Below are 26,729 nucleotides of genomic sequence, written 5' to 3' on the forward strand. Positions count from 1 at the left end.
TGAAGGCTTTGAGCATGCTATTTTGGGGTATTATTCTAAATGTGATAGTGGACTCCAGAAGGGCAGGGATTTTTATCTTTTTTGTTGGCTGCTGTATACCCAGAGCCTAGAACAGTGCCTTGCACAAGTAAACATTCAATAAGTGTTCATGGAAGGAAGAAATGAATGAATGAACTGAATACCAACAGATAAAGCCATACCAGTTACATAAGGATAACGTTTTCTCAAATATAGCATGATAAAGTTTTGCATTCACATGATTTACATGATAAAATTAGACTTTATAATTCTGTGGTCTTTTTCCCAAGCACACTTGGATTTTTCTGGTATTATTCAGGTCATATTTTAAACGTATTTCAACTGCCAGACTACTTCAAAAAGCAAATGCCAAGCAGATTTCTGCCTGTAGAGTGGGAATAATAGCAATGTCATAATGCTCTTTACAGAGCATGGGTCAGGGTTTGAGGCGGGCCTAGAAGGAAGGTGCATTGCCCCAGACCTTCCTCTGGAGCTATTTGGATGTGAATGCCAAGAGGGCAGCTGGCTACAGGAGAGACACACGCCATCCATAGTTGGCAAAAGCTTCACAAAGTCAGGAATGACCACCCCAAGAAATCTCAGGGGCACAGCACACCCTCTAAACCGCGGCCCCTACTCACCATGTGGTCTTTCCTGAATACGTTGTTGTTGCTAGTTGCCATCGAGTTGATTCTGACTCATGGCAACCTCATGTGTTACAGAGCAGAACTGCTCCGTAAGGTTTTATTGGCTGTAATCTTAACAGAAGCAGACCGCCAGGGCTTTTCTTCCGTGTTATCCCTGGGTGGATTTGAACCGCCAACCTTTAGGTTAACCAAACCAAAAAAAAAAAAAAAAAACCAAACCCGTTGCTGTCGAGTTGCTTCTGACTCATAGCGACTATAGTACAGAGTAGAGCTGCCCTATAGAGTTTTCAAGGAGTCGCTAGTAAATTTGAACTGCTGACTTTTTGGTTAGCAGCCGTAGCTCTTAACCACTGTGCCACCAGGGCTTCAGTTGAATGCAAACTGCTCACACCACCTAGGGACCTACCTATAGCTATGACTCTGAAGCCTCTCTCTCCACTCTCCCTTCTTGGAGGCACCAAGAAGGTCTTCTCTGTCTTCTTTTGCACCTCTGAGCTCAGGGATGGATACATCCCCATTGAACAGATTTCTTTCCACAGACATTTCAGGACTTCATTCCCTCCCACAGTGTTTTCGAGGGTAAAGAGCTGTGAAGCAGCTGCCATAGAATAATTAGCAGGGAACAGAGAGTTAGTACAATAATGAGGCTCAGCAGAACTCGGAAAGAACTTCATAGTCCTAACTCTCAGCAGCTTCTCGGCAGTCTGATCACTGAGTTTTCTCCACAGAATAGAATGAATAAACAGTGATAAATGGAGAAAGGAGCATTTCATCTGTCCAGTGGGTGGTGCTCAGGCAGTTTTCAACCACACACTGTGGCAATCGTTCAGAGATTGCCCACAGCAATTCAGTGAGCTCACCACCATTTTCTAAGCCAAAAAACCCCCAAAACCTGTTGCCATCAAGCCAATTCTGGCTCATGGCGACCCGATGTGTTACAGAGTAGAACTGCTCCATAGAGTTTTTTTGGCCATAATCTTTATGGAAGCAAATCGCCAGGCCTTTCATCCTCAGCGCCGCTGGGTGGGTTCAAACTGCCAACCTTAAGGTTAGTAGTTGAGAGCAAACTGTTTGCGGCCACCCAGGGACCTGTTTTTAGCCAAGTAAACCTTAATTACTGTACAATGATCCTAGAATCGTAGACTAGGATTCTAAAAGAAGCTTTGAGTTTGCATAGCCTCAGCTTCAAACATCTCCAGGGAAAGAAACATAATTTTCACTTAAACAGCTCAGTCAGCTGTTCATTCATTTGTTCATGCATTCATTCAACAAGCATTTACTGAGCATCCACTCTGTGTCAGTTCCTGTGCACCATGCTGAGGATAGAGGTGAGGACAAAAAGAAAAAGTCACATTCTCTGCACTCATAAACCTTTAAGGCAATTAATCAAAAACCATGTAAATACCATTAAATTTCAACAGTGAAAAGAGCTACACCCGAATGGTACATGATGCTATGAGAACATCTAATAAACCAAGAGAGGGAGTTCAAGGAAGGCTTCTTGGAGAATAGGATGGTTGAGTTAACATCTGAAGGGAAAGTAGATGTTGACTAGATAAAATGGAGGTATAATGTCATAAGCAAAGATAAAAGCACATTCTAGGGCTTGTGGAGAGCTTGAGAAGGTGAATGAAGAAAATCAGCGTGGCTGGACTATTGTAAGCAACAGGTCATGTGAGATGAGGCTGAAGAGGTAGGAAGGACCAGATCCAGTAAGCCTTTAGGTCTTTTGGTCTTCATTCTAAGAGTAACTGGAAGCTATTGAAAGGTTATAAGCAGGGGAATGGCATGATCTTAATCTGTACTTTGAAAGGATCACTTTGTACAATGTGGCTAATGTATTGAATGGAATCTTAGAGATGTGGAAAAACAAGTTAGGAGAGTAATTATAGTGAAGTAGAAGAGAAGCTGATGGCTCATACTCGGGTAGGTTTGGGAAGCTCTGACTGATTTATGTTAATGGTGGTAGAATTACTTGGAAAAAGATAGCAAGAATGGTTGCACAACTGGAAGAATGTAATCAATGTCACTGAATTGTACATGTAGAAATTGTTGAGATGGTGTATGTTTTATTATGTATTTTTTCACCATATTAAAAAAAAAAAAATCCCATGGAACACAGTTCTACTCTCACACACATGGTGTCACCATGAGTTGGAATCGACCTGACAGCAACTGGTTTAAGAGTTCTTTATACAAAGGAGAATGAAGAACACCAAAGATACAAGGAAAATATTAGCCCAAGAGAGATAAGGGCCACATAAGCCAGAGAGTCCATCAGCCTGAGACCAGAAGAACTAGATGGTGCCCTGCTACCACCAATGACCACCCTGATAGGGAACACAACAGAGAGTCCCCGACGGAGCAGGAGAGAAGTGTGGAGCAGAACTCAAATTCATGTAAAAAGACCAGACTTAATGGTCTGACTGAAACTGGAGGAACCCCTGAAGCCATAGCCCGGATGCTCTGTTAACCCAGAACTAAAACCATTCCCGAAGCCCACTCTTCAGACAAAGATTAGACTGGACTATAAAACATAAAACTATACTTGTGAAGAGTGTGCGTCTTAGCTTAAGCAGATACACGAGACCAAATGGGCGACCCCCATCTGGAGGCAGGATCAGAAGGCGGGAAGGGACAGGAGCGAGTTGAGTTGGATGGACACCGGAAACCTGGAGTGGAAAAGGGGAGTATGCTGTCACATTATAGGGAGTGCAACTAGTGTCACGTAACAACATGTGTATAAATTTTGTTTGAGAAATTAACTTGAGCTGTAAACTTTCACCTAAAGCACAATAAAAAAAACAAAATAAATAAGAAAAAATAGAGTTCTTTATATATTCCAAATACAAATGACTTATCAAACATATGATTTTCAAATATTTTCTGCCATTCTGTGGGTTGTCTTTTCAGTTTCTTGAGGTGTCCTTTGCAGCACCAAAGTTTTTATTTTGATGAAGTCCGATAGGCCAATGAGTTTTAAGCATAAGTGGTGGGTGCCACTTCCTGAGCCAAACATTTGATTGCCAGTGTGAGAATCTCTAAAGCTCTCCTTCAATAGCAACCAGAAATGTTTGAGATGGTGGAAGTCCTGTCAGCTTGTGTCCCTGAATGATTATAATGAGCAAGCCCCCTGCCAAACCGTGATGAAAATGCAGCCTGAGAGAGAAATAAATATTATTTTAAGCCACTGAGATTTGGAGTTTATTTGTTATCACAGCATAACCAAGTCTATCCTGACTGATACGCATGTCTTTTGTAACCTCATTAGTTTTCAGAATATTATCAACAAAAATTAAAACACTATAAAAATAAATCAGAGTTTAGGTTAAATGAGTTTAAAATCTCAGCTTTGTAGATTATCAGGCACTTTATATTTCTACCCATAGTCAATAATTTCAAATAATCTTTTTTATAATATGGGAAAATGTCCATGATGTATTAAGTAAAAAAAAAAAACAGGTTACAGTGCCATATGATACCAATTTTATTTTAAAAAGAGTATTTTCAATCTAAAGACCAAATAAATTTAAAGACAAAGTGCCAAAATGTTAACAGTGGTTATCTCTCCCTTGTTTGATTGGATTTTAATATTTTTCTTCAAAGCTTGTCTGTATTTTTATATTTATTTTTACAATTTTGTAGTCAGAAAATGATGTTCATTTATTTAAAACATATTTCCACCTTAGAAATAGCATTATTATTAGAAAAATCTAGCATGAAAGGTGTCTGCCAGTCTATATACTTTTATCTTGTCATCTAATGTTTATAGATAATCATGAATAAAGACTCATCACCCTATAATCAACAGAGTATATTTTGTACCATAATTTTTGAAACAGGACCAAAAGGACACACTTTTACATGCATTAAATATCAGTGCAATTGTTGTTGTTCTTGTTGTGTGCCGTTGAGTCACTTCTGACTCATAGCAACCCTGTATGACAGAGTAGAACTGCTCCATAGAGTTTTCTAGGCTGTAATCTTTACAAGAGCAGATCTCCAGGTCTTTTTTTCCACAGTTTTTGGGTTCAAACCGCTGACCTATCGGTTAACAGCTGAGTGCTTAACAATTGAGCCACCAGGGCGCCTTTATCAGTGCAATAGACCACACTAATTTCATGTTCTCACTTAATTTCTGGATTTAGGAGTTATGTATTAGAATCACAAATACAGATCTATTTCAAATAAGCCACAAACTATATTATATGAGAGTCTGGACACTTCAAGATAGAAATGGCTTTAATTGAAGATGGTAGGCTGAATATATGCATTACCGCTCCTTCTCAAAATATTATCGAACGTAGTGGAAATATAAATAAGTATAAGTAAGAATAGTTTCACAGGATCAAAGGCAAACAGGATAGATGCCATCAGCAAACCAGAGCTGTCAAGGGACATCCGGAAGACGCTAAACTTAGGAAATCAGACTGATGGCGAAATCCATGGAACACAGAAGTCTCAAATACAACCTGATCAAAAGAGTAGAAGGTACTGTTCTCCTCCCTTGTTAGAGGGAAACCAAAACCCATTACTGTCGAGTTGATTCAGACTCCTAGCGACCCTGTAAGACAAGAGTAGAACTGCCCCGTAGAGTTTCTGAGGAGCACCTGATGGATTTGAATTGCTGACATTTTGGTTAGGAGCTGTAGCATGTAACCACTACCCCACCAGGGTTTCCTGTTAGAAGAAAGAGATGTGGAAACTTCAGCCCTGATATATGATGACTCAATCTAAATCTTCAAAACATTTACTTGATTTCTGGAAAAGGAAGCAGATGTATTTTATTTTCTCTTCATCCCTCTGTGAGTCAACAAGTTTGACAATATCTACGTGTGGCCAAATGTCTTTGTTTCTTTTATTTCTCTGAACTAGTTTCAGCCTTTTTCACAGGGTTTGTGTTTCCCTGACACTTTCAGTCCCTGAAATCAGGAAGGGATTACGTGTCTAACTTTAGCTCATTACAGAGGTGTTTCCAGGCCTGTGCCGACCACTGCTCTCCAACGTCTATTTTTTTCATTTCACAAGGCAAAATTTGACTGATAAAATGATAGAGCAGACAAGCAAATATTGAGTCAGAGTGACTCTTATATAAACATATTTCATTTTTTAAATAGCCATTTGTGGCCTTTTTTTTTTTCTTCTTGCCTTTTTTGCTTCCTGAATTATACAATGTTTTTGAGACAAAGCTTCTTTAAGTTCTCAAGAACGGAAACTTCATTTTCATTTAAAAAAATTTTTTTAACATTGTGGAGATTCTCACTTTGAAGTAGATGCTCATGGTGTTAGGTAAGGAGTGTAGCTCAGAGTCCTCTCCCTAAATTAGGGAACTTCACGTCTCTATCACTTCCTGAAAGGTGGAGATCTTTAGCATTATGGCGAAGGGCTGAGTGGAGGGAAAAGTAGGTTTTAGCAGTTTTGACTGAGACAGTGAGAAGCACAGATGTATCTTCGTTAAGAATTGCTATGTCCTGACAAAGGAGGGCTGGTTAGCTGAGATCAATGTGATTCCAAAGGCTCCTTTGCCAAAAACGTTTCCTGGTGTATTATATCAGGTGTATTATATCAGAAGGGGATAAGGCAGGAAATATGAGCCATAGCTCCCAGTTCTATATCCAGCCCCACTGGCTGCAAGGCTTTCAATAAGCCAAAGCTTGGAAGATTCTGAGTTCACCTTCATAGAGTTTATTTAGTGATAGCTATTGGTCCAAAGTGTAGAGCTGATGAGGCTAAGGGTCTCATCCCAAAGGTACCAGTGAGCTAAAGCTACAGCCAATCTACCCCATCACCCCTTGCTACTTCTGTGATTCTTCTGGGGAGCTTGTTAAAACGTAGATTCAGATTCAGTATATCTGGGGTGGAAAGGTAAATTCTCAGCAGGGGGTTGGACCAGAACAAACCGGTTTGAAGCCCTGTTGAAAAGTTATCTTTAGTTGTAAATAGAGGAGAAAACACTACTCTTGTACATATAGTATACCACGCACCATACCTCAATGGGGCCTTGGTGGTACAGTGGTTAATTGTTTGGCTGCTAACCAAAAGTCAGCCGTTCAAATCCACCAGCTACTCCTTGGAAACCCTATGGGGCAATTCTACTCTGTCCTATAGGGTCGCTATGAGTTGGAATTGACTCAATGGCAATGGGTTTGTTTTTATACCTCATTAACATGCTGTATAGTAGAAATTTTGATAAGACTTTTAAGCCTACTTAGATATGGTTTTAAAAAAAAGGTAGGAAGTTGGGGCAAAAAGAAGATGAAAAGAAAACCAAAGTGCTCACACTATTGATTTGCATTAAAGTTTATTTCTTCTGTAGGTAGAGAGAACCAAACAAAAAGAATTGGCTAGTAGATTGGGCACGATAAACGGATCCGCAGAAAGATACTATTCTCTACTCAAAAGAGCACTGACTATTTTATTGGGTTATAATATTGAAAAGATAGAAGGACTAGAGAGTTTGATCTATTGAAAAGGGTGTTGATGAACTGATGTTCCATGGTAAAGAAAGAGAAGAAAGGACAAAGCTACTGGTTTGAAAGATCATACCATAGTATAGGGGTCAGTGGGTCTTAAAAAGATACAAGAATCATTGAAGTGGGAGAAGTTGAACAAGCAACACAGAAGAAAATGAGGCTGTGGTCAGAGAGTGAGATGTTTGAATCAATGACTTTGGAGGTGATGCAGCTACAGTTGATGATCAGATCCAGGATCCAAGCAATGTGTAGCTGAAGGAGAGTAGAAGAATCACTGGAGATGAAAGGCCATGGGTTTAACTCCATCAAGTCTCTTTCATTTGCAGTGGATAGAAAATACAAATCAAACTTGTATTATAGGAAGGAAATGCATTAGATTCTGTTATTAAAAAGTCCAGGGGTAGTCTAGCTTCAGGCATGGCTGAATCCGTGAGCCTAGATGGTGTCATCAGGACCTGGGTTCTCCTCATGTCTCAGCTCTGCTGTCCTCTGTATTGATTCCAGTCTCAGGCAAGCTCTCCTCTAGTGGTAAAAAAACATCTGCCAGCAACTCCAGGCTTTCATCCTATAGGTCCGAGACCAACAGAAAAGAGAATGTGTCTCTTCCTCAACTACTTGAGGCAAAGTTCTGGGCATCACTCTTATTGGTCCAAATTTGAGTCACATTTCCACATTTGAAGCAATCACTGTGGTCAAGGGCACAGATGCTTTGATTGGCCAGACCTGAGTATCACATCTACTTGTGGAGTTGGGGGTGTAGTTAAACCTATATGAAAAACATAAACTGACAGGATCGGAGGTGGTTCACCAGAGGAAAAATGGGATGTTGCTACCAGAAGAAGAGGTTATGTATGCTGGGCAGCAAAAGGAGCCCTGGTTGCTCAGTAGTTAAGAGCTTGGCTACTAACCAAAAGGCTGGCAGTTTGAATCCACCAGCTGCTCTTTGGAAACCCTATGGGGCAGTTCTACTCTGTCCTATAGGGTCACTAGGAGTTGGAATGGACTCGATGGCAATGGGTTTGGTTTTGGTTTTGGGTTGGGCGCAAAAACAATGGATGTCTTTCTTCTACAGCGTTGAGCATATTGTTCATGAGGTCATTCAGGTTGATGGCAGAACTTGAGGTGGAGAAATACCATAAATCCAGAGTCTTTGATGAAAGAAGAGGCATGGCCTGGTGACAGTGACATCATGTATAAAACAGAACTTGTAGTGGTAATACAAGTACCTTTTGATAACTCTTTAGACTGCAAGATCTTTAAAGACAAAGGAATTTACATCCCTGGTATCTACTAGAGGGCCTGATACTCAATAAATGCTTGTAAATAAATGGACGGATGGATGATGGATGATGAACAAACAAATGAATCAGTGAGTTTGAAAATAGCTAGAAATAGGTTCATAGTATTTGGTAAAAAAAAAAGTTCAACAACCAAATGGCTTTTAAAAATGTACATCTTTATTCAGTTACCTCAGAAATGATGAATTGTGAAAAGAGCAGTGACTTTGAAGTCAGACAAACCCAGGTTTGAATCCTGGCTTTGTGTGACCTTGTGCAAGTAATTTAGCTACTCTAAGTCTCAGTTTCCTCATCTATAACATTGGGAAATATTTGGGGAGGGTCAGAGCCAACAAAACAATTTCCCAAAAAGATCCAAGGGTGGCATTCATTATTCTGATGAATTTACTATGGACAGAGCCTAACTCTCCGCCTGAGAGAATAGAAAACCTCCTTTTATCTCCATCTGTAAAATGGGGTGATAGAGTAGCTCATAGACTTTTTGTGAGGGTTAAATTAATTCATGTTAAGTAGTTAGTACATAGTAAGGGCACAGTAAATGTTAGCTGCTACTTTTTTTTTTCCTTTATAGTCCCTTTCTCCTGGAATAGTCTGACTTTATCAAAGTAAAAGAAAAGAGTTTGCACTTTAATAAAGACAGCCTTTAGCCAGAGGCAAGATTGCTCACTGTCTCTTGAAGATGCAGTGTCAGTGCTCAACTTGGTCAAGGGTTACACCCTGCCGGTAGCCTGGGCCACAAAGGATGGTCAGGCACTAACTCAGTTTAGGCCTGCATCCAGATATAGAGAGGGGAGTCAAGATGTGATGAGAATATAATCCAGCCCAGAGCAGCCTAAACTGGGAGAGACACCAACTGGTCTGGGTCTAGGTCATTTCCACGCCAGAAGATTCAGGTCTTAAGCATGTAGGATCCCAGGGTTAGCGAGCATCATGATGACCCAGCTCCCACTAGATATGTATATCTCCGGGGCCCCTTAAATTTGTCTGGTTTCACAAGAGCATAGGAAGAATTGAGATACCATAGATCCTCCCAGAGAGGGCAAAGACTACCGCCTAGTGTTTGCAGTCCCCCAAATAGACCCCTTGATCAAATAGCCAAAGTGGTCGGCCTCGTTCAGGCTGTTACTCTCATGGCCATATCTGACTGCTGAATACCACCTTCCCTCATAGGTCACCCATCCCCTGGAACCTCTGTCCCTCACAGGAACAGGCTGGTTGGACTGCTTTGCTGTGGCCTCTGGAAAAACAGGGTCAGGAATGGAGTGGGAGAGCCATGGGCTGGGTGAAACCAGTATCTCCCAGGGTGGCCTAGGTGAGAGGGAGGAAGAGGAAAGTGAGGAAGCTTTGAGGGGGTTGCCAGGCCAGCTCTACAGGGCACACCTTGGGAAGAAGGAGAGAAGAGGTTATAGCCCACCTAAAAACTACCTATATTCTCTGGGTGGTGCAAACAGTTAATGCACTTGGCTGCCAACTGAAAAGTTAGGGTTCAAGTCCACCTAGAGGTACCTTGGAAGAAAGGCCTGGCAATCAACTTCTGAAAAATCAGCCATTGAAAACCCTATGGAGCACAGTTCTACTCTGACACACATGGGGTTGCCATGAATTGGAATCAACCTGACAGCAGCTGGTTTTTTAAAACTACCTGAAGGGCACATTTCTACACAAAATCCTTTGGAGTCCAGTCCCTACTCCCAAGAGAATATTATCCTTTTGGATTTTTAAACTCTCCCTGCAGACCTGAGTCTCCTTTTTGTGACTTCCTGCACATCCATGCTGCCTTGGCTACGTTGGCGTGGGGTTTGGAGGAAGATGGAGAGACGCTGTGTTCTGACCTCAGTCTCTGACGGTGACTCTGGAGAAGTGTTTTGTTCTTGGTGCATTTTTACCCCTGCACCACCCATCACCCTGATCCTCATTGCAGAAGTGTGTACTTAAAGAGGGAAGCAAGGCTGCCTGGGAGAGCAGAGGTCTCAGCATAGTCAAGCCCATGAGTAAGAAGCAGAAAGGGATCCTGGGGACAGTATCCAGGAGAAGACGCTGGTGACTGTCCTTTCCAGTGGGCTCTACCCTGGGGCCAGTTTTATCATCTGGAGGGACATCTCTGGCTGAGTGGACCTCCTCTCTCCTCTGCAAGCCCTGCAGGCTGGGGCCCATGCTGGAGGGGCCCACCTATGCAGGTGCAACAAGCAAGATTCTTCTCCTAGAAGCCTTAGCCTTGGGAGGAAGGGCTGGGCCTAGCTGCTCCTGAATTTTTACTTATCTCAAAGTCTCTGCTTCCCAACTCCCTACATCACATGGGTCCCTCTTACTTTCAAACCCAGCAAATAAAAGCTCACACCCCAGCACTTACCCAGGCAGAATCCTAGGCATCCCACCCCTCACCCCAAACCAGCCTTCCTGGGGTAGCAGTTGGAAACGCCTTCTGGGCCTGTCCCATGGGCTCCCCTTCCAGCTGGGTCTCAGCCCCGAAAGTGACAAGCCGTAGGGGAAGTTCCCCTGTGACAGCAGGAGGTTCGGGCACGCCTGGCTGTTGGGAAATTCGGCCCTCGTCAGGCGGCCGCGCTCGCCAGGGCAGCGTGACGCGGTGGCTAAAGGGCGGGGGCTCCGCGGCGGAGACTCGCCTTGTGCTTCTCCGCACCTGGCTTCCCTAGGCTGTCGCCAGCCCTTCTGGGCCGGCGGGGACGGGGGCGGGGGCGGAGCGTTGCCTTTTCTGGCCTGAGGAGGAGTGGCCGTAGCCCAGGAGGCCACTTACTTGGCCACTGGGCTGGTTGCGGTCACACGCGTCGAGCGTCCCGGCGACCCAGCTCCACTCCCTCTCCTGCGCTTCGCGGAAGGCACAGCGCACTCTCGGGCTCACCGCTTGAGCTCGGCTCTCCGTAGCCTCTGAATTTGTGGGCATCTCCAGCCGCTACCGCGAACAAGTCCCTCCATCCTCCTATTAGAGGGGCCACATGAGCCCCGAGACCTCCTGCCCGTGGATGGGCCACCTGCCTCGCCTCCAGGTGAGGACCTGGATTGAGCCCGTGGTGGCCTCGACCCAGGTGGCCGCCTCCCTCTACGACGCGGGGTTGCTCCTTGTAGTGAAGGAGTACTACGACGCTGGGGGGTCCTCCAACCACAGCGCCAGCCCGTCGACCCGGGGGGCTGTAGAGGACCAACAGCAGAGGGCCATCTCCAATTTCTACATCATCTACAACCTCGTGATGGGCCTGACGCCCCTCCTGTCCGCCTACTGGCTGGGCTGGCTCAGCGATCGCTACCACCGCAAGATCTCCATCTGCGTGCCCCTGCTGGGCTTCCTGCTCTGCCGCCTCGGGCTGCTGCTCAAGGTTCTGCTGGACTGGCCATTAGAGGTGATGTACGCGGCGGCGACGCTGAAGGGGCTGTGCGGCGGCTTCTCGGCGTTCTGGTCCGGAGTCATGGCCCTGGGATCCCTGGGCTCCTCTGAGGGCCGCCGCTCCGTGCGCCTCGTCCTTATTGACCTGATCCTGGGCTTGGCGGGTTTCTGCGGAAGCATGGCCTCCGGGCACCTCTTTAAGCAGATCGCTGGGCGCGCCAGGCAGGGCCTGGTGCTGACGGCTTGCAGCGTGAGCTGCGCCACTTTTGGCCTTTTCTACTCCTTGTTGGTGCTGAAGGTCCCTGAGTCGGTGGCCAAGTCCAACAAGGCACTCACCACCGTGGATACGGTGTCTGGCATGGTTGGCACATATCGCACCCTGGATCCTGATCAGTCAGAGAAGCAGAGTGTGGTGGGGCATCCCCCACCTCTTGGTAAAGGAAAGCCCCCAAAAGCCATCATTGCCCTGCTCTTTGTGGGTGCCATCATATATGACCTGGCAGTGGTGGGCACAGTGGATGTGATGCCACTTTTTGTGCTGAGGGCACCTCTCAGTTGGAACCAAGTGCAGGTGGGCTACGGTATGGCTGCAGGGTACATCATTTTCATCACCAGCTTCCTGGGCGTGCTGATCTTCTCCCGCTGCTTCCGAGACACCACCATGATCATGATTGGGATGGTCTCCTTTGGGTCTGGAGCCCTCCTCTTGGCTTTTGTGAAAAAGACATACATGTTCTACATTGGTGAGTCTGGCATTCTCAGGAGGAAGGCCGCTGCAGGCCCCTGCCTCACCAGGCTAACATCAGGGATGCTGTGGTGCAGGTGTGCCAGCTCAGCACCAGGCACTGTACCTGCTACCTAGGAGGTACAAGGGAAACAGGATTATGTGCACTTGAGTTTATCTCTTCTAAGGTGTTGCTGATAAAAATGTTACCAGAATGGTGTCCCTGGCTCTAGGAGGTCAACGTGGGTGGTGTTGGTCAGTGATGCCCAGAGTGAATAAGGAAGTCTTCAGGATGGCCTTGGAAGGAGAGGGAGAGTGGGTTGAGTCTCTTCTCCCCAATTTTAAAGGGATAAAACATTAAGTAATCTTGCTGAAAAGGCACCTTACTTAAAATCATTTTGTGCCAAGCAAGGGCTTTTTAAAAATGGATTAAAATTCTCAATAAATTCCCTCCACAGCCAACGTAATAAATTTTCTCAGGAAGCAAAATGAAGTTTCCATCAATGACACAAGCAGAAAGTTCGAGACCAGTACTGCCCAATAGAACTTTCTACAGTGATGAAAAGGTTCTATATCTGTTCTGTCCAAGACATTAGCCACTAGTCATATGTGGCTATTGAGGACTTGAAAGATGACTATTAAAACTGAATAGAACTTTAAATTTAGTTAATTTTACTTAAATAGCTACACATGGCTAATGTATTAGAAAGTACAACTCTAGATGGTTACCAGAGGCTGTGCCAGGGCCCAGGTCACATGCCTCAGAAAAACACCTTAAAAAATGACGAGGATACCTCTGGCTAACTCCGAGTTAGATCAGCCACGTGGAAAGACCAGAGTACCATTATCTTTGCCCTTTCCCCCTTCCCTTGTCACATTCTCTTTCTTCTCTCCCTTCCCCTTCCCCGTTCCTTCCTCCTCCTTCTTCTTCTTCCTTTTCCTTTCCTTTTCTCCTTCCCCTTCTCCTCCCTTTCTCTTCCTCTTTCTCACACACACACTACATCTGGGTAATCAGTAGGGATAGGGCTTGAGGGAAGGAGGGATGTGTAGGCAGCTGTGCTGATGGGACATGTATTTGGATGCAATTTGCCAAAGCTCCTGGGAACCATCTCCCAGAGGTGACTGCCATGTTCGTGAATGGCAGGCACCTCCCTCCTGGGGAGGCAAAAAGAGGGAACTTGAGTCACTTCAGGGGCACCAGCTCCACTTCCCTAGAAACCAATGAACTCTGTCAATAGAGACATCCTTCACCACCTGTCACCATATCAACTGCACCCTGCCACAGATAAATATGCAGCATATACAGCTCCATCAGAGTGCTAGGAGTCAGAGTCTGGCCTGGGGAGAGCACTAATCAGTCCACCGAGAAATTGCTTTCTTCAGGTCAAGCCACCGGGGATTGTGGTAAAAGAAATTTCTAAGTGAAGCTTTCGCCTGGTTCTAATTTACTCCTTGGCCAAGGGCAAGCCTACAAGGAGGAGTCTTCTTGTGTGATCTCTTTGCAGCTCGAGCCATCATGCTATTTGCTCTGATCCCCATCACAACCATCCGATCAGCAATGTCCAAGCTCATAAAGGGCTCCTCTTATGGTGAGTGAAAGGGGTCTCTCTGGGTCTTCTGCCAGGGCTGCCTCGGAGCAGCTCAGCTTGGGGCATAGGGTTCAGACCTGCAGGAGGCACACAAGAGAGTTCCAGAAGCAGCATCAAACACATGAGGAATACACTGGTTTCCATCCAGGGCAGAGGGGGTGAAAACAGAAGGGTGGGAAAGACTGAGAAAGACAGTTACTGAAAAGACACAGTCAAAGAAAAACATTATCCTCACAGGTGTCAGGGAGCTCCAGCTGGATGGAGGCAGAATTCCTGGTGAACTGATCCCCCAAGACTGAGGGGGAGTCTTGGGAGGGGCTAGGGATTCCCTAAGAGCTCCCCAGAAACTCAGCTAGTGGAGGATAGGGAAGGGACAGCAGCACTTTTTTTTTAATTGTTGTAAAATTATATATAACACATTTGCCAATCACTGTTTTTCATGTGTGTAATTCAGTGACATCAGTTACATTAAGCATGCTGTGTAGCACATCTTGATAACCTCTGTCCTTTCCACAGGAAAGGTGTTTGTCATACTGCAGCTGTCCCTGGCTCTAACCGGGGTAGTGACATCCACAGTGTATAATGAGATCTATCAGCTCACCATGGAAAAGTTCGTCGGCACCTGCTTTACTCTCTCCTCCTTTCTCTCCTTCCTGGCCATCATCCCTATCGGGTAAGACAGGAGCAGTATCTGCTGTTTGGGCTGGAGGCTTGGTGCTTAAGTCAAGGAATGTTGGGCCATCTCCAGCCCACCCTGTTTCAGCATTTATGCAGTGGGTTCCAAGCAAGCTCTCTCACAAAGAAAAAGTCCTCCTGTTTCCCCAAATCAATAATCTGGCAAATGGGGAATTTCCCAAAGTCCTGAGTAGTGACCAGAAGGCTGCAACCTGCTGACTCACTTCTGGGCTGTGTTGTAATGACAATTCATTTACAGGAGCTCTTATGCTTGCTTGTAATCAGAAGCTGGGATTAGCAACTCTCTTGGACCACTCAGTCCTCCTCTGTTTAGTTTCCTTAGATGAGAGCCATCCTGCCTCACTTCTGAGTACTTCCTGTGTCCTCAGAGGGCTTGACACTTGGCAACCTCTGTGCTCAGTGCCACTGAAAAGTCCTGGCCACTGGACTGTGTGAGCTCCTCTGTAGGGCCTTCCACAATGCCCTTGACTACTCTGGACCTCACTGGTCTCATTTGTAAAATAAGAGCACTCAAGTCTGGGAGCTGACAGACAGGAGGAAGGCTGGAGAAGCTAAGGAGAGGCACTGTGGTCCCATAGGAAGAGCATTAGCCTAGGTCATCCACAAAACCAAGAGCTGGGAATAGTTTGGTCTTCGGCCCTACTCTGGACCAGCCCTGTCCAATAGAAACATAGTGCAAACCCCAAATGTGAGCCAGGCAAGCGATTTTAAATTTTCTGAGTCACCACATTAAAAAAAGTTAAAAGTAACAGGTGAAATTCATTTTAATAACATATTTGACTTAACCCAATATATATCATTTTAACATGTAATGAATTAAAAAATTATCAATGAGATATTTTACATTTTCTTTTAAAAAATTTTTTTGTACTAAGTCTTCAAAATCTGGTATATGTTTTATATTTACAGCACATCTCAATTCAAACTAGCCACATTTCAAGTGTTCAGTAGCCACATGTGGCTACCATACTGGGCAGCACAGCTTTAGATGGTTTAGGCCCTTTTACTCCGTCCCCTTAACTGAGGGTCTCTCATGCTTGTATCAGTCCCACCAGAAGAGAAAGGAATATGATAAATATATCCACAGTAAGGTACAAGAGATTTGATATAAATTTGTATTTTAAGAAGGCCCATCTAGAGGCAGATGAGAGCTTTACCTATGAGTAATGTCAGAGGCAGCAGAGTGAGAACTATTTGAAGGCAGGTTGGAAGAGGCAGGGAGTGGATGGTAATAAGGCCCTTTTTGGAATTTTTACATGACATTATAATGTGGGTTTCTGTCTATAGAGAAGATTGAACCTCCTAGGACAGTTCGTTGCTTTATTTCATACTTGAGAAGACTATGATATGAAGATCGAACAGCTGAGAGAACTTGTGCATGGAGCAGACATTGTTACCAGTTAGTGGCCTCTTGGCTCAGCTCTCATTTTCCTAAGGTGTGGGACTAAGCCAGACCCGTCCTCCAACTGCCCAGCCCTTAGGCCTCTTCATGTGCTCCTGTTTTCATCCAAGTGCTGACTGAGCAGGATGGACGTGGCTAGAGCTAGCTTGGGATGTGGATTTCTTAGGAGTCCCAGCCCTTTGGCCAAGTGGGTAATGGATTAGTCGTTTTGCTCCTTGAAAGTTATTCAGTCATATTTGAGTGGCAATTGGCTAAAGTATTCTCTTTAACCTAATACCTACACACAAAGAAAACAAGTCTTACTAGTTAATGTGTGTCATAGCTAAAGATAAAAACAGGCAAATGAAAGCAATTAGAAAATTCAATAATTGGTTCCTTTCTACAAGTTTCATCTGCTTTGTGTGTGTATTTAATTCAATTAAACCATGCAGGGTCTTTCTTTTTTTCTTTTTTTTTTTTTTATTGTTGTAGTTTAAATGAACTTTACATTTCAGGTTAGTCTCCCATACAAAAATTTATACATACACTGTTATGCGACCCTAATTGCTTTTCCCTTACTGTGACAGCACACTCCTTCCCAACACCCCCGATTCCCCATGTCCACTCAACCAGCTCCTAACCCCCTCTGCCTTCCCATCCCGCCTCCAGACAGAAGCTGCCCGTTTAGTCTCTTGTATCTACTTGAGCTAAGAGGCACACTCCTCATGAGTATCACTTTATGTCCCACTGTCCAGTCCAATCCCTGTCTGAAGAGTTGGTCTCAGAAATTGTTTTAGTTCTGGGCTGATAGAGAATCCAGGGGCCATGCTTTCTGGGGTTCCTCCAGTCTCAGTCAGACCATTAAGTCTGGTCTTCTTACTAAAATTTGAGTTCTGCACCCCACCTTTCTCCTGCTCCATCAGAGACCTTCTGTTGTATTCCCTGTCAGGGTGGTCATTGGTGGTAGCCAGGCACCATCTAGTTCTTCTGGTCTCAGGCTGATGAACTCTCTGGTTTATGTGGCCCTTTCTGTCTCTTGGGCTAATACTTTCCTTGTGTCTTTGGTGTTCTTCATTCTTCTTTACTCCAGGTGGTTGGGACCAATTGATGCCTCTTAGATGGCCACTTGCAAGCTTTTAAGATGCCACTCACCAAAGCAGGATGCAGAACATTTTCTTAATAAGCTTTGTTATGCCAGTTGACCTAGATGTTCCCTGAAAGCATGGTCCCCGGATCCCTACCCCTGCTACTCTGTCCCTCAAAGTGTTTGCTTGTATTCAGGAAACTTCTTAGATTTGGTTTAGTCTAGTTGTGCTGACTTCCCCTGTAGTGTGTGCTGTCCTTCCCTTCACCTAAGATAATACTTGTCTACTATCTAGTGAACAACACTCACCCTCCCTCCCCACCCTCGTAACCATCAAAGAATGTTGTCTTCTGTGTTTAAACCTTTTCTTGAGTTCTTATAATAGTGGTCTTACACAATATTTGTCATTCTGTGACTGACTAAATTCACTCAGCATAATGACCTCCAGATTCCTCCATGTTATGTTTCGTGGCTTCACTGTTGTTCGGTATGGTTTCGTAGTATACCATTGTGTGGATATACCATAATTTGTTTATCCATTCATCCATTGATGGGCACCTAGGTTGTTTCCATCGTTTTGCTATTGTGAACAGTGCCACAATGAACATGGGTGTGCATATATCTATTCGTGTGACAGTTCTTATTTCTCTAGTATATATTCCAAGGAGTGGGATAGTTGGATTGTATGGTACTTCTATTTCCAGCTTTTCAAGGAAGCGCCAAATCGATTTCCAAAGTGGTTGTACCATTTTACATTCCCACCAACAGTGTATAAGTGTTCCAGTCACTCCACAAGCTCTCTAGAATTTATTATTTTGTGTTTTTTGGATTAATGCCAGCCTTGTTGGGGTGAGATGGTATCTTGTTGTAGTTTGGATCTGCATTTCTCTAATGGCTAATGATTGTGAGCATTTCTTCAAGTGTCTGTTAGCCACCTGAATATCATCTCTGGCGAAGTGCCTATTCATATCTTTTGCCCATTTTTTAACTGGGTTATTTGTCTTTTTGTTGTTGAGGTTTTGCAGTATCTTGTAGATTTTAGAGATTAGACACTGATCCTATTTGTCGTAGCCAAAAATTTTTTCCCAGTCTGTAGGTGGTCTTTTGGCTCTTTTAGTGAAGTCTTTTGATGAGCATAAGTGCTTGATTTGTAGGAACTCCTAGTTATCTAGTCTCTCTTCTGGAGCTTGTGCATTGTTACTTATGGTTCATATTGTGTTTATGCCATGTATTAGGGCTCCTAGCATTGTTTCTATTTTTCTTCCATGATCTTTATCATTTTCAATTTTATATTTAAGTCTTCGATCCATTTTGAGTTAGTTTTTGTGCATGGTGAGAGGTATCGGTCTTGTTTCAGTTTTTTGCAGATGGACATCAGTTATGCCAGCACCATTTGTTAAAGAGACTGTCTTTTCCCCAATTAATGGACTTTGGGCCTTTGTCAAATATCAGCTGCTCATAGGTGGATGAATTTATTTCTGGATTCTTAATTCTGTTCCATTGGTCTTTGTATCTGTTGTTGTATCAGTACCAGGCTGTTTTGACTACCATGGCGGTATAATAGGTTCTAAAATCCGGTAGTGTGAGGCCTCCCACTTTGTTCTTCTTCTTGAGTAATGCTTTACTTATTCTGGGCCTCTTCGCAGTGCAGGGTCTTAATGATCGTGTATCACAGAAGCAGGAACAGAACTTTGAACCAATCAAGTAAGCAACTTACTGACTGCTAATTGTTTTCCTCTGTTGTAGCCATTTAGCAATAGAGGGACACATATGCAAATAAAGCCTCATTCTCTGCACATTTGAATCAACTGGAGAGTGTTAAACATTACTGATGGCTGGGCCTCACCCTAGAGATTCTGACTCAGTTAATCTGGGTTGCAGCCTGGGCATGGGAATTTCTAAAAGCTCTCCAGGTTATTTTAATGTACAACCAAGACTAAGAACTTCTAATATACAGGGAGTGTTTCCATTATCTTTACCTTTCACAAAGAACTAAATAAATGAGGTCCTTAAACATTCTTACAGGTAAAAGAGGCCAAGGCTGTACCATCAATCATTAAGTGAGAGTAACAGGAAAGACCAGTATAACTTTCTAAACAAGAAAGAAAAGCTACATTCCAGCAACGTAAAAACCCAAGGAGGTATGTCAGAGCAGAAGAGAGCAGGAAGCTGGACTGGGTCACAGTCTGCATTCTCTTCCTGGATGCCAGGAGTGGCTCCTGGAACAGAGCTGACAACAGCCTGTTTGCAAGCCGAGGGACGTGGCCCACCCCTTCCTGGTACCATGGTGAGCCGATCTCATGTCACTATAAGAATCTGCCATCTCCTCCTTGCTCTTGTTTACACACAACATGGAAGAGCTGAGGAAATAGCTATGTGGCTCTGCCCATCCACAATGCTCTCTCCACCAACACACATGCACTCAGCTAATGCCTCATGTTTCATAGAGAAAACAGAGGCCATCAGAAGAGAATAACTTCATCTTCTCCAAAGTAAACAGACAAACCTATGTGCATTTGCACCCATTCTACTCTTTTTCCTTTTATTAATTTTTTGTACAATGATAATAATAGCAAACATTTAAATAGTCCTTACTATGTGGCAGGCACTACTTGAAGTATTTTATATATTTTAACTAATTTAATCATCCCAACAGTCCTATGAGGTAATTACTATCATTATCCCAATTTTACAGATGAGGAAACAGAGACTTAAAGATATTATGTAATTTGTTGAAGGCTAAAGGAGACTTGGTGGCCCAACAGTTAAGCACTTGGCTGCTAACCAAAAGGTTGGCAGTTTGAACCCATCCAGCTGCTCCACAGGAGAAAGACTTGGCGATCTGCTCCTGTAAATATTAAAAAAAAAAAAAAAACCTGCTGCCGTTGAGTCGATTCCGACTCATAGCGACCCTATAGGACAGGGTAGAACTGCCCCATAGAGTTTCCAAGAAGCACCTGGTGGATTCGAACTGCCAACCTTTTGGTTAGCAGCTGTAGCACTTAACCACTATGCTACCAGGTTTTTCCCTGTAAGGATTACAGCCTAGAAAATCCTATGGGGCAGTTCTACTCTGTCACATGGGGTTGCTACGAGTCAAAAGTGACTCAACAGCACCTAACAACAACAAATAGCTAGTAAGTGGCAAAGTCAGAGTTTGAACGCATGTAGTTTTCCTTTTCTTTTTTTGAATTTTATTTTGCTTTAGGTGAAAGTTTATAGCTCAAGTTAAATTCTCAAAAATTTATACACGTTATTTTGTGACATTGGTTGCAATCCCACAATGTGACAGCATGCTCCCCCTTTCCACTCTGGGTTCCCTATGTCCATTCATCTGGTTCCTGTTCCTTCCTGCTTTCTCATCTTGCTTTTAGGCAGGAGTTGCCCATTTGGTCTCATATATTTGATTGAACTAAGAAGCACGTTCTTCATGTGTGTTATTGTTTGTTTTATAGGCCTGTCTAAATCTTCGTCTGAAAAATGGGGTTTGGGAGTTATTTCAGTTCTAAGTTAACAGGGTGTCCAAGGGCCATAGTCTCAGGGGTTCCTCTAGTCTCTGTCAGACCAGTAAGCATGGTCTTTTTTCATGAATTTGAATTTTGTTCTACATTTTTATCCCGCTTTGTCTGGGACTCTGTTGTGATCCCTGTCAGAGTGGTCAGTGGTGGTAGCCAGGCACCATCTAGTTCTTCTGGGCTTAGGCTGGTGGAGGATCTGTTTCATGTGGTCCGTTAGTCCTTTGGGCTAATATTTTCCTCGTGTCTTTGGTTTTCTTCATTCTCCTTTGCTCCGGATGTGATGAGACCAATAGATGTATCTTAGATGGCCGCTCGTGAGCTTTAAAGACCCCAGATACCACTCACCAAAGTGGGATGCAGAACATTTTCTTTATGAACTATGCTATGCCAATCGACTTAGATGTCCCCTAAGACTGTAGTCCCCAACCTCCCACCTCAGCAACTCGGTCCCTCAAGGTGTTTGGATGTGTCGAGGAAACTTCTATGCCTTTGCTTTGCTGGCAGTTTTTCTTACCCACTACATGACACTGCTTCGCTCACCTCTTAGGGAGCTCACTCCACTGGTGAGCTGTTCTTTGTGCTGCATCTTCAACCTATCCCTCTAATGAATTCTTTCTACCAGAATTGACACATGATCTCCCACCCTCTCTCTCCTCCCTTCATACCAAGTTCTCCAAAGGCTGGTTGGTACATGCTCTTTCACCTCTTCACCTCCCATATACTTTCCAACCCACTTGTCTGATCCTCCCTTAACTCCACCAAAACCACTAATGACTTCTTCACAGCAGAATCCAGGGGACACGCTAGAGTCCTCATCCTCTGCGGTTTCTCTCTGGCCTCCAGGGCTTGACCGCTCTCTCCTCGGGAGACACTCATTTCTTGACTTTCATGACACCGCATTCTCATGGTTTTTTCTCCTACCTCCCTGATGGCTTCTTCTCTACAAACCTCCAAATGTAGGAATTCACTGGGGCTCTGTTCTGGCTTATCTTCACACTTTACATTCTCTCTAAGCAATCTAAAGTACTTCCAAAACTGTTATCATTTAAATTTCCAAAATTGGATTCTTGATGCCCTTCTAAATCTGCTCCCCTTTCAGTCTTTTCTGTCTCCTTAAATAGCACCACCACCTACCCAGGGCAGAAACCTGAGATCTACACTGATCTACAAACACTTTAAAGCAATGTAATGGTGATTTATGGACGAGATAAAAGGGCCTATGGAAAGGCAGAAAATGAGGCAGCTAACTCTGCCTAGGATTAGCAAAGGCTAATCTTGATCTTGAGATACAAGTAGTCCCTAACTTATGACATATTTGAGTTACGACGAACTGCACTTACGACAGTCTGGTTTTGTTTTTGTATATTTTATCACTAGTAATATGTACTATATACAATGTTGCAGCGCATAATTTGCTGATGTTATCACTCTCAGATGATTATTCACAGATGTTCAAAGATCAAATTTATAAAGATACTGATAATAAAAGGCAATAATAATGGAAACTAAAAAAAAAAGGTACTCGACTTACATCAGGACTTACTACAGTCGTTGGAACAGAAACCTGGTGTAAGCTGGGGACTACCTGCATAGATGGGAGCTCATCAGCAGGCAGAAATGAGATGGAAAGAGATTCCAGGAAAAGGAAAATGTAGCTGCACAGGGTTCATGGTGCTATGGGAAACAGGGAGAGGTTCAGGACTGCAAGACTAGAATAATTCTGGAGTGGGAGAAGTTCCCTCAGGTCATCACTCCACGCAGCACATTCTCTGTAGAGTAGTTTTGCCACAAGGTGTATAGCCAGGCAGTCTATCAATGATAAAGAGATAGCTAGAGATCTTCTCGACTTTGGTGGGGAAGAAAAAGGAATCCCCTACACCCCATTCCAGCTTTCTCTTGTAATTCTGTATTATAAATTCTTCCAGCATCGTGGCCTATAAACAAGTTCCACGGTCGCAATTCGAAGACATCACAGAAAAATGAAGGTGCTGACTTGTGGGAGCTGAAAACGCCAGCAATGGCCAGGCCTCCTTGAAGACAAAGGGAGAGACTGGGGAACTGGTGGCCAAAGCAACCCACGGACTAACAATGGCAAGAGTGGCAATAGCCAGAGTCAGCCTGAGAATGAACTATTCTGGTTCAGGGGGTCCTGGTTGGTGGGGAAACACACTTTCCTGGTGATGGAAGAACTTTCTCAGCTTTCAGATGCTCTATAGGGTGAAGTTAGGTTCTGCAGGCAGCAGAACATGATCCGTCAAAGGTTACATGCAGCACTGTAGAGGCTTCAGGCTCCAGCTGCGGACAACCAGCCCTTTCTCTTCCAGAAGACTCCAAGGTATGGCCAACTAGTCATCTGCGTGCTATGCTGGGTATCTCACATGGGAACTCAAGCAAAGGCATGCATTTTCAACAGCCTAAGAGATGTTTTGTAAGAACTGCCAGTTATCAGTGAACATCAATCAATATTTTCAAAATTAAATCTTGAAAAAAAGTTAGCTTTGTTTCCTGGGGCCTTTTTAGCTGTGAAGGTTCAGGACAGCCTTGGCCTCAGGGTAGGTTTTTGTTTTTTTTTGTTTTTTAAGACTCAAATACCGAAGACTTTCTTCAATGGAATATTAACTTGAGTACTTTGAATACTTAAGTTGAACACTTTCAGTCAATAATCCTTCCCAAAGGAGATAGTGTGAAGGGAGAGGGGAGAGGAGATATGTGAAAAGCCTTTTTATTTTGAGGTACTATTTGTATAGCCTATTTTCTTATGTAAATAAAATCAGACTTGCCTCCTAATAAAACCAGTATTCATAACATGGTATGTGGTCCTTCTTTCTCAGGCCAGATCCCTTCTGTAACTACAGACATGACAGTCTAAGGCTGAGGTAAAACACAAAGCCAAAGAATGCATTTAAATCTCAGAGCATTTGGGCTCAGAGAGTTTGTATCTCTAATCCCCTTGCAGGAAGTTACTGGGTGGCACAAAACAGTTAAGCACTCAACTGGTAACTGAAAGGTTGGCGATTCAAACCCGCCCAAAGACTCCTCAGAAGAAAGGCCTGGCAATCTGCTTCAAAAAGGTCACAGCACTGAAAACCCTATGGGGTGCGGTAAATGAACAAAACTTTATGGTACATCTGTTAAGGTACTGGCGCCATGCTAAGTGCTGAGAAACAGTGAGAACAAGACTTAACTGTTCCTGCCCTAACAGAGTGTATTGTCTGGCAGATGGGGCAGACAGAACAGCAGGCAGTGATGTATCCTGTAACAAATGCTAAGGTATAAATATATAATGAGGCCCCAATAAAGGCTCTTGACACGGAAGTTCCATGGGCTTCCTCCTTGGTGAAAGACATCAATGCATGTGGGAGGATAGTGTATCCTTTTTTGGAACAAGGAAGTTCTGCATCAGGAAACTTCCCAGAATTTGCCCTATGTGTCTCTTCGTTTGTATCTTTTTTCCTATAATAAAACTGTAATCCTAAGAATAGCACTTTCCACGAGCTCTGTTAGTCACCTAATTATCGAATCCAAGGGAGTAGAGGAAGACAGCAAGTCAAAAGTGAGGGTGTCACGGGAACTCCCAAGCTTGTGGCTGTGTCTGAAGTCTTGGGCAGACTTGGCAGTTTGAAGAACTGTGCCCTTTAACACTTGAGGTCTGACCTAGCTCCAGGTGGTCAGAGTCAGAGGAAGAAACGCTACATGTTCAGCTTGTGTCAGAACAGAAGTGGAACACAACTGATGAGTGGGATTTGATTTTTTTCACACAGTAGGTATGTCTTCATTTCAAAGATCACAATACTGAAGTTCAGAGAGGTGACTTGCCTAAAACCACATTGCTAGTAAGAGAAAAAGCTAAGACTTGATCTCAAGTCTTTCTTATTCCACCTTGCCGCCTCATTGTGTGACTGCAGACTTATTTTAATCATGAGTAGTACCATGAGTAGCATCAGTAAGCCAAGTTCAGCACCAGTTTAAGTCCATTTCCACAGTGCATTGCCATCGTTAAAGCAGCCCTGGTTGGACAGTGGTTAAAGTGCTCATCTGCTAACCAAAAGGTTGGTGATTTGAACCTACCAGCTGCTCTGCGGGAGAAAGATGTAGCAGTGTGCTTCTGTAAAGATTTACAGCCTTGGAAACCCTATGGGCGGTTCTACTCTCTCCTATAGGGTCACTTTGAGTCAGAATCAACTTGGTGACAGTGAGTTTGGTTTTGGTTTTCCCATCATTAGGTACAGCTCAACTGCACTCTGGCCCCTAATTCGCAACACACACTAACACCCTAACGAACCACAGACATTTCTTCTTTCCTGTGATCATTAAGGTTGTGTGTCAACTTGACTGGGCCATGATTCTCAGTCGTTTGGCAGTTATGATGCAGTCCCGCAGTCCTATAATGATGTAATCACCTCCATGATGAGATCTGATATAATGTGATCACTGCCACGATGGGATCTGCTGTGAATAGCCAATCAGTTGAAAGGGAATTTCCTTGGGGGGTGTGGCCTGGACTTTCTAGCAAGGCTTGAGGGCTTTTACTTGCCCTGGATCCTCCAGCTGTCACCTGTTCATCTGACCTCTGGTTCTTGGGACTTGAGCTAGCAGCTTACCTGCCATCTTAGGATTCATTAGCCTCCACAGTCCTTGAGACAGCTGCCTGCCAGCTTACCTGCCAATCTTGGGTTCGCCAGCCCCAGCAGCTATGTGAGTCAGGAGAAGCCTTCAGCCTGACCCAGGGACTTAGGACTTTCTAGCCTCTACAACCGCATGAGCCATTTCCTTCATATAAATCTCTGTGTGTATATATATATATATATATATAAAAGTGTGTATGTGTGTGTATATATATATATATGTATATATAAACCAAAAAAACCAAACCCGTTGCTGTCAAGTTGATTCCGACTCATAGCGATCCTATAGGACAGAGCAGAACTGCCCCATATGGTTTCCAAGGAGTACCTGGTAGATTCAAACTGCCAAGCTTTTGGTTAGCAGCCGTAGCTCTTAACCACTATGCCACCAGGGATTCCAATATATATATATATAGATACTTCACTGGTTTTCTTCTCTGGAGAACCCAGCCTAAGACATTTTCCTGCAAATTCTTTGGAAACATCATGGTAGCCAAAAGAAATTAGGAAATGACCAGCCTTGACCTAAAACATGATGTTGTGCTTTGCTATGGGATGGAATAAAAAGAAACCCTTCACATAATGTCATCGTGCCCACCAATCACTACGGTTACATTTAGACACTAGGTAGTTTCTTCATTTCCCCAAATTGGTGCCAACTTGTAAGATATAGGAGAGGGTAAGTTGAGGATGGTTCTATAAAGAAATGAAGACTCAAAACAGTTCAATTATAAACTTGGAAACGAGTGGTTGTCGCAGACCATGGTGAATGTAACAAACATCACTGACTTACATGTAAAAATTGCTGAAATGTTTCGTTACATATTTCACAATAAAACAATTTCATATGTTCAGTTATATTTTTTCCTGTTGCTCTGTATATCCTGATTCTTGAAAACTGCTTTCTCTTTAGAGAAGATAAGAAAACGGAAAAAAAGCATATTTTCCCGTCCCACACATAGATACAAATGAGAATATGACTCAAGATAAAGAAAGCATCTTTTATAGGTTTATTGGTCCATTACTTTAAGTTAACTGAGGTAAAGAAACTCTTTAAAATTTACAAGCTAATGGTTTATCAAGCAATACAAATCCTTTTTTTCTTACCTCAAAGTGTAATACTAATCCCATAGTAAACAACAGATATTTTTAAATACACAGATATATGAAAAAAAGGTGGACAAAAACCTCGTGCCATCATCAAAAATTCAACAAAAACATTTTTTTTTTTCTTTTTACAGTCTCTGGGTTTCATAATAAAAGAAAAAGGTGACATTCTTTTTTAAAGTTTGGTACCTTCATGAAACAAAGACTTTGATCTGTAAATAAATCACTTTCT

The 26,729-nt window shown here is 43.5% G+C and overlaps 1 protein-coding gene across 2 annotated transcripts; it reads left to right on the forward strand.

Annotated features, from left to right (window-relative positions):
- Positions 1-11,157: 11,157 nt before the first annotated feature.
- On the forward strand, positions 11,158-24,777 carry SLC46A2 (solute carrier family 46 member 2). 2 transcript variants are annotated; one of them, XM_004372155.2, is made up of 4 exons: positions 11,260-12,516; positions 14,003-14,086; positions 14,603-14,759; positions 22,691-24,772. In XM_004372155.2, exons 1-4 carry the CDS (start codon positions 11,388-11,390, stop codon positions 22,746-22,748), a joined length of 1,428 nt encoding a protein of 475 aa, XP_004372212.1. In that variant the 5' UTR covers positions 11,260-11,387; the 3' UTR covers positions 22,749-24,772. The 2 variants fall into 2 exon arrangements, with proteins under 2 accessions (XP_023583146.1, XP_004372212.1); XM_023727378.1 differs by lacking the exon at positions 14,603-14,759 and having other exon boundaries at positions 11,158-12,516; positions 22,691-24,777.
- Positions 24,778-26,729: the final 1,952 nt, after the last annotated feature.

Source organism: Trichechus manatus, unplaced genomic scaffold (genome assembly GCF_000243295.1).
Source record: "Trichechus manatus latirostris isolate Lorelei unplaced genomic scaffold, TriManLat1.0 scaffold00016, whole genome shotgun sequence".
NCBI lineage: Eukaryota > Metazoa > Chordata > Mammalia > Sirenia > Trichechidae > Trichechus > Trichechus manatus.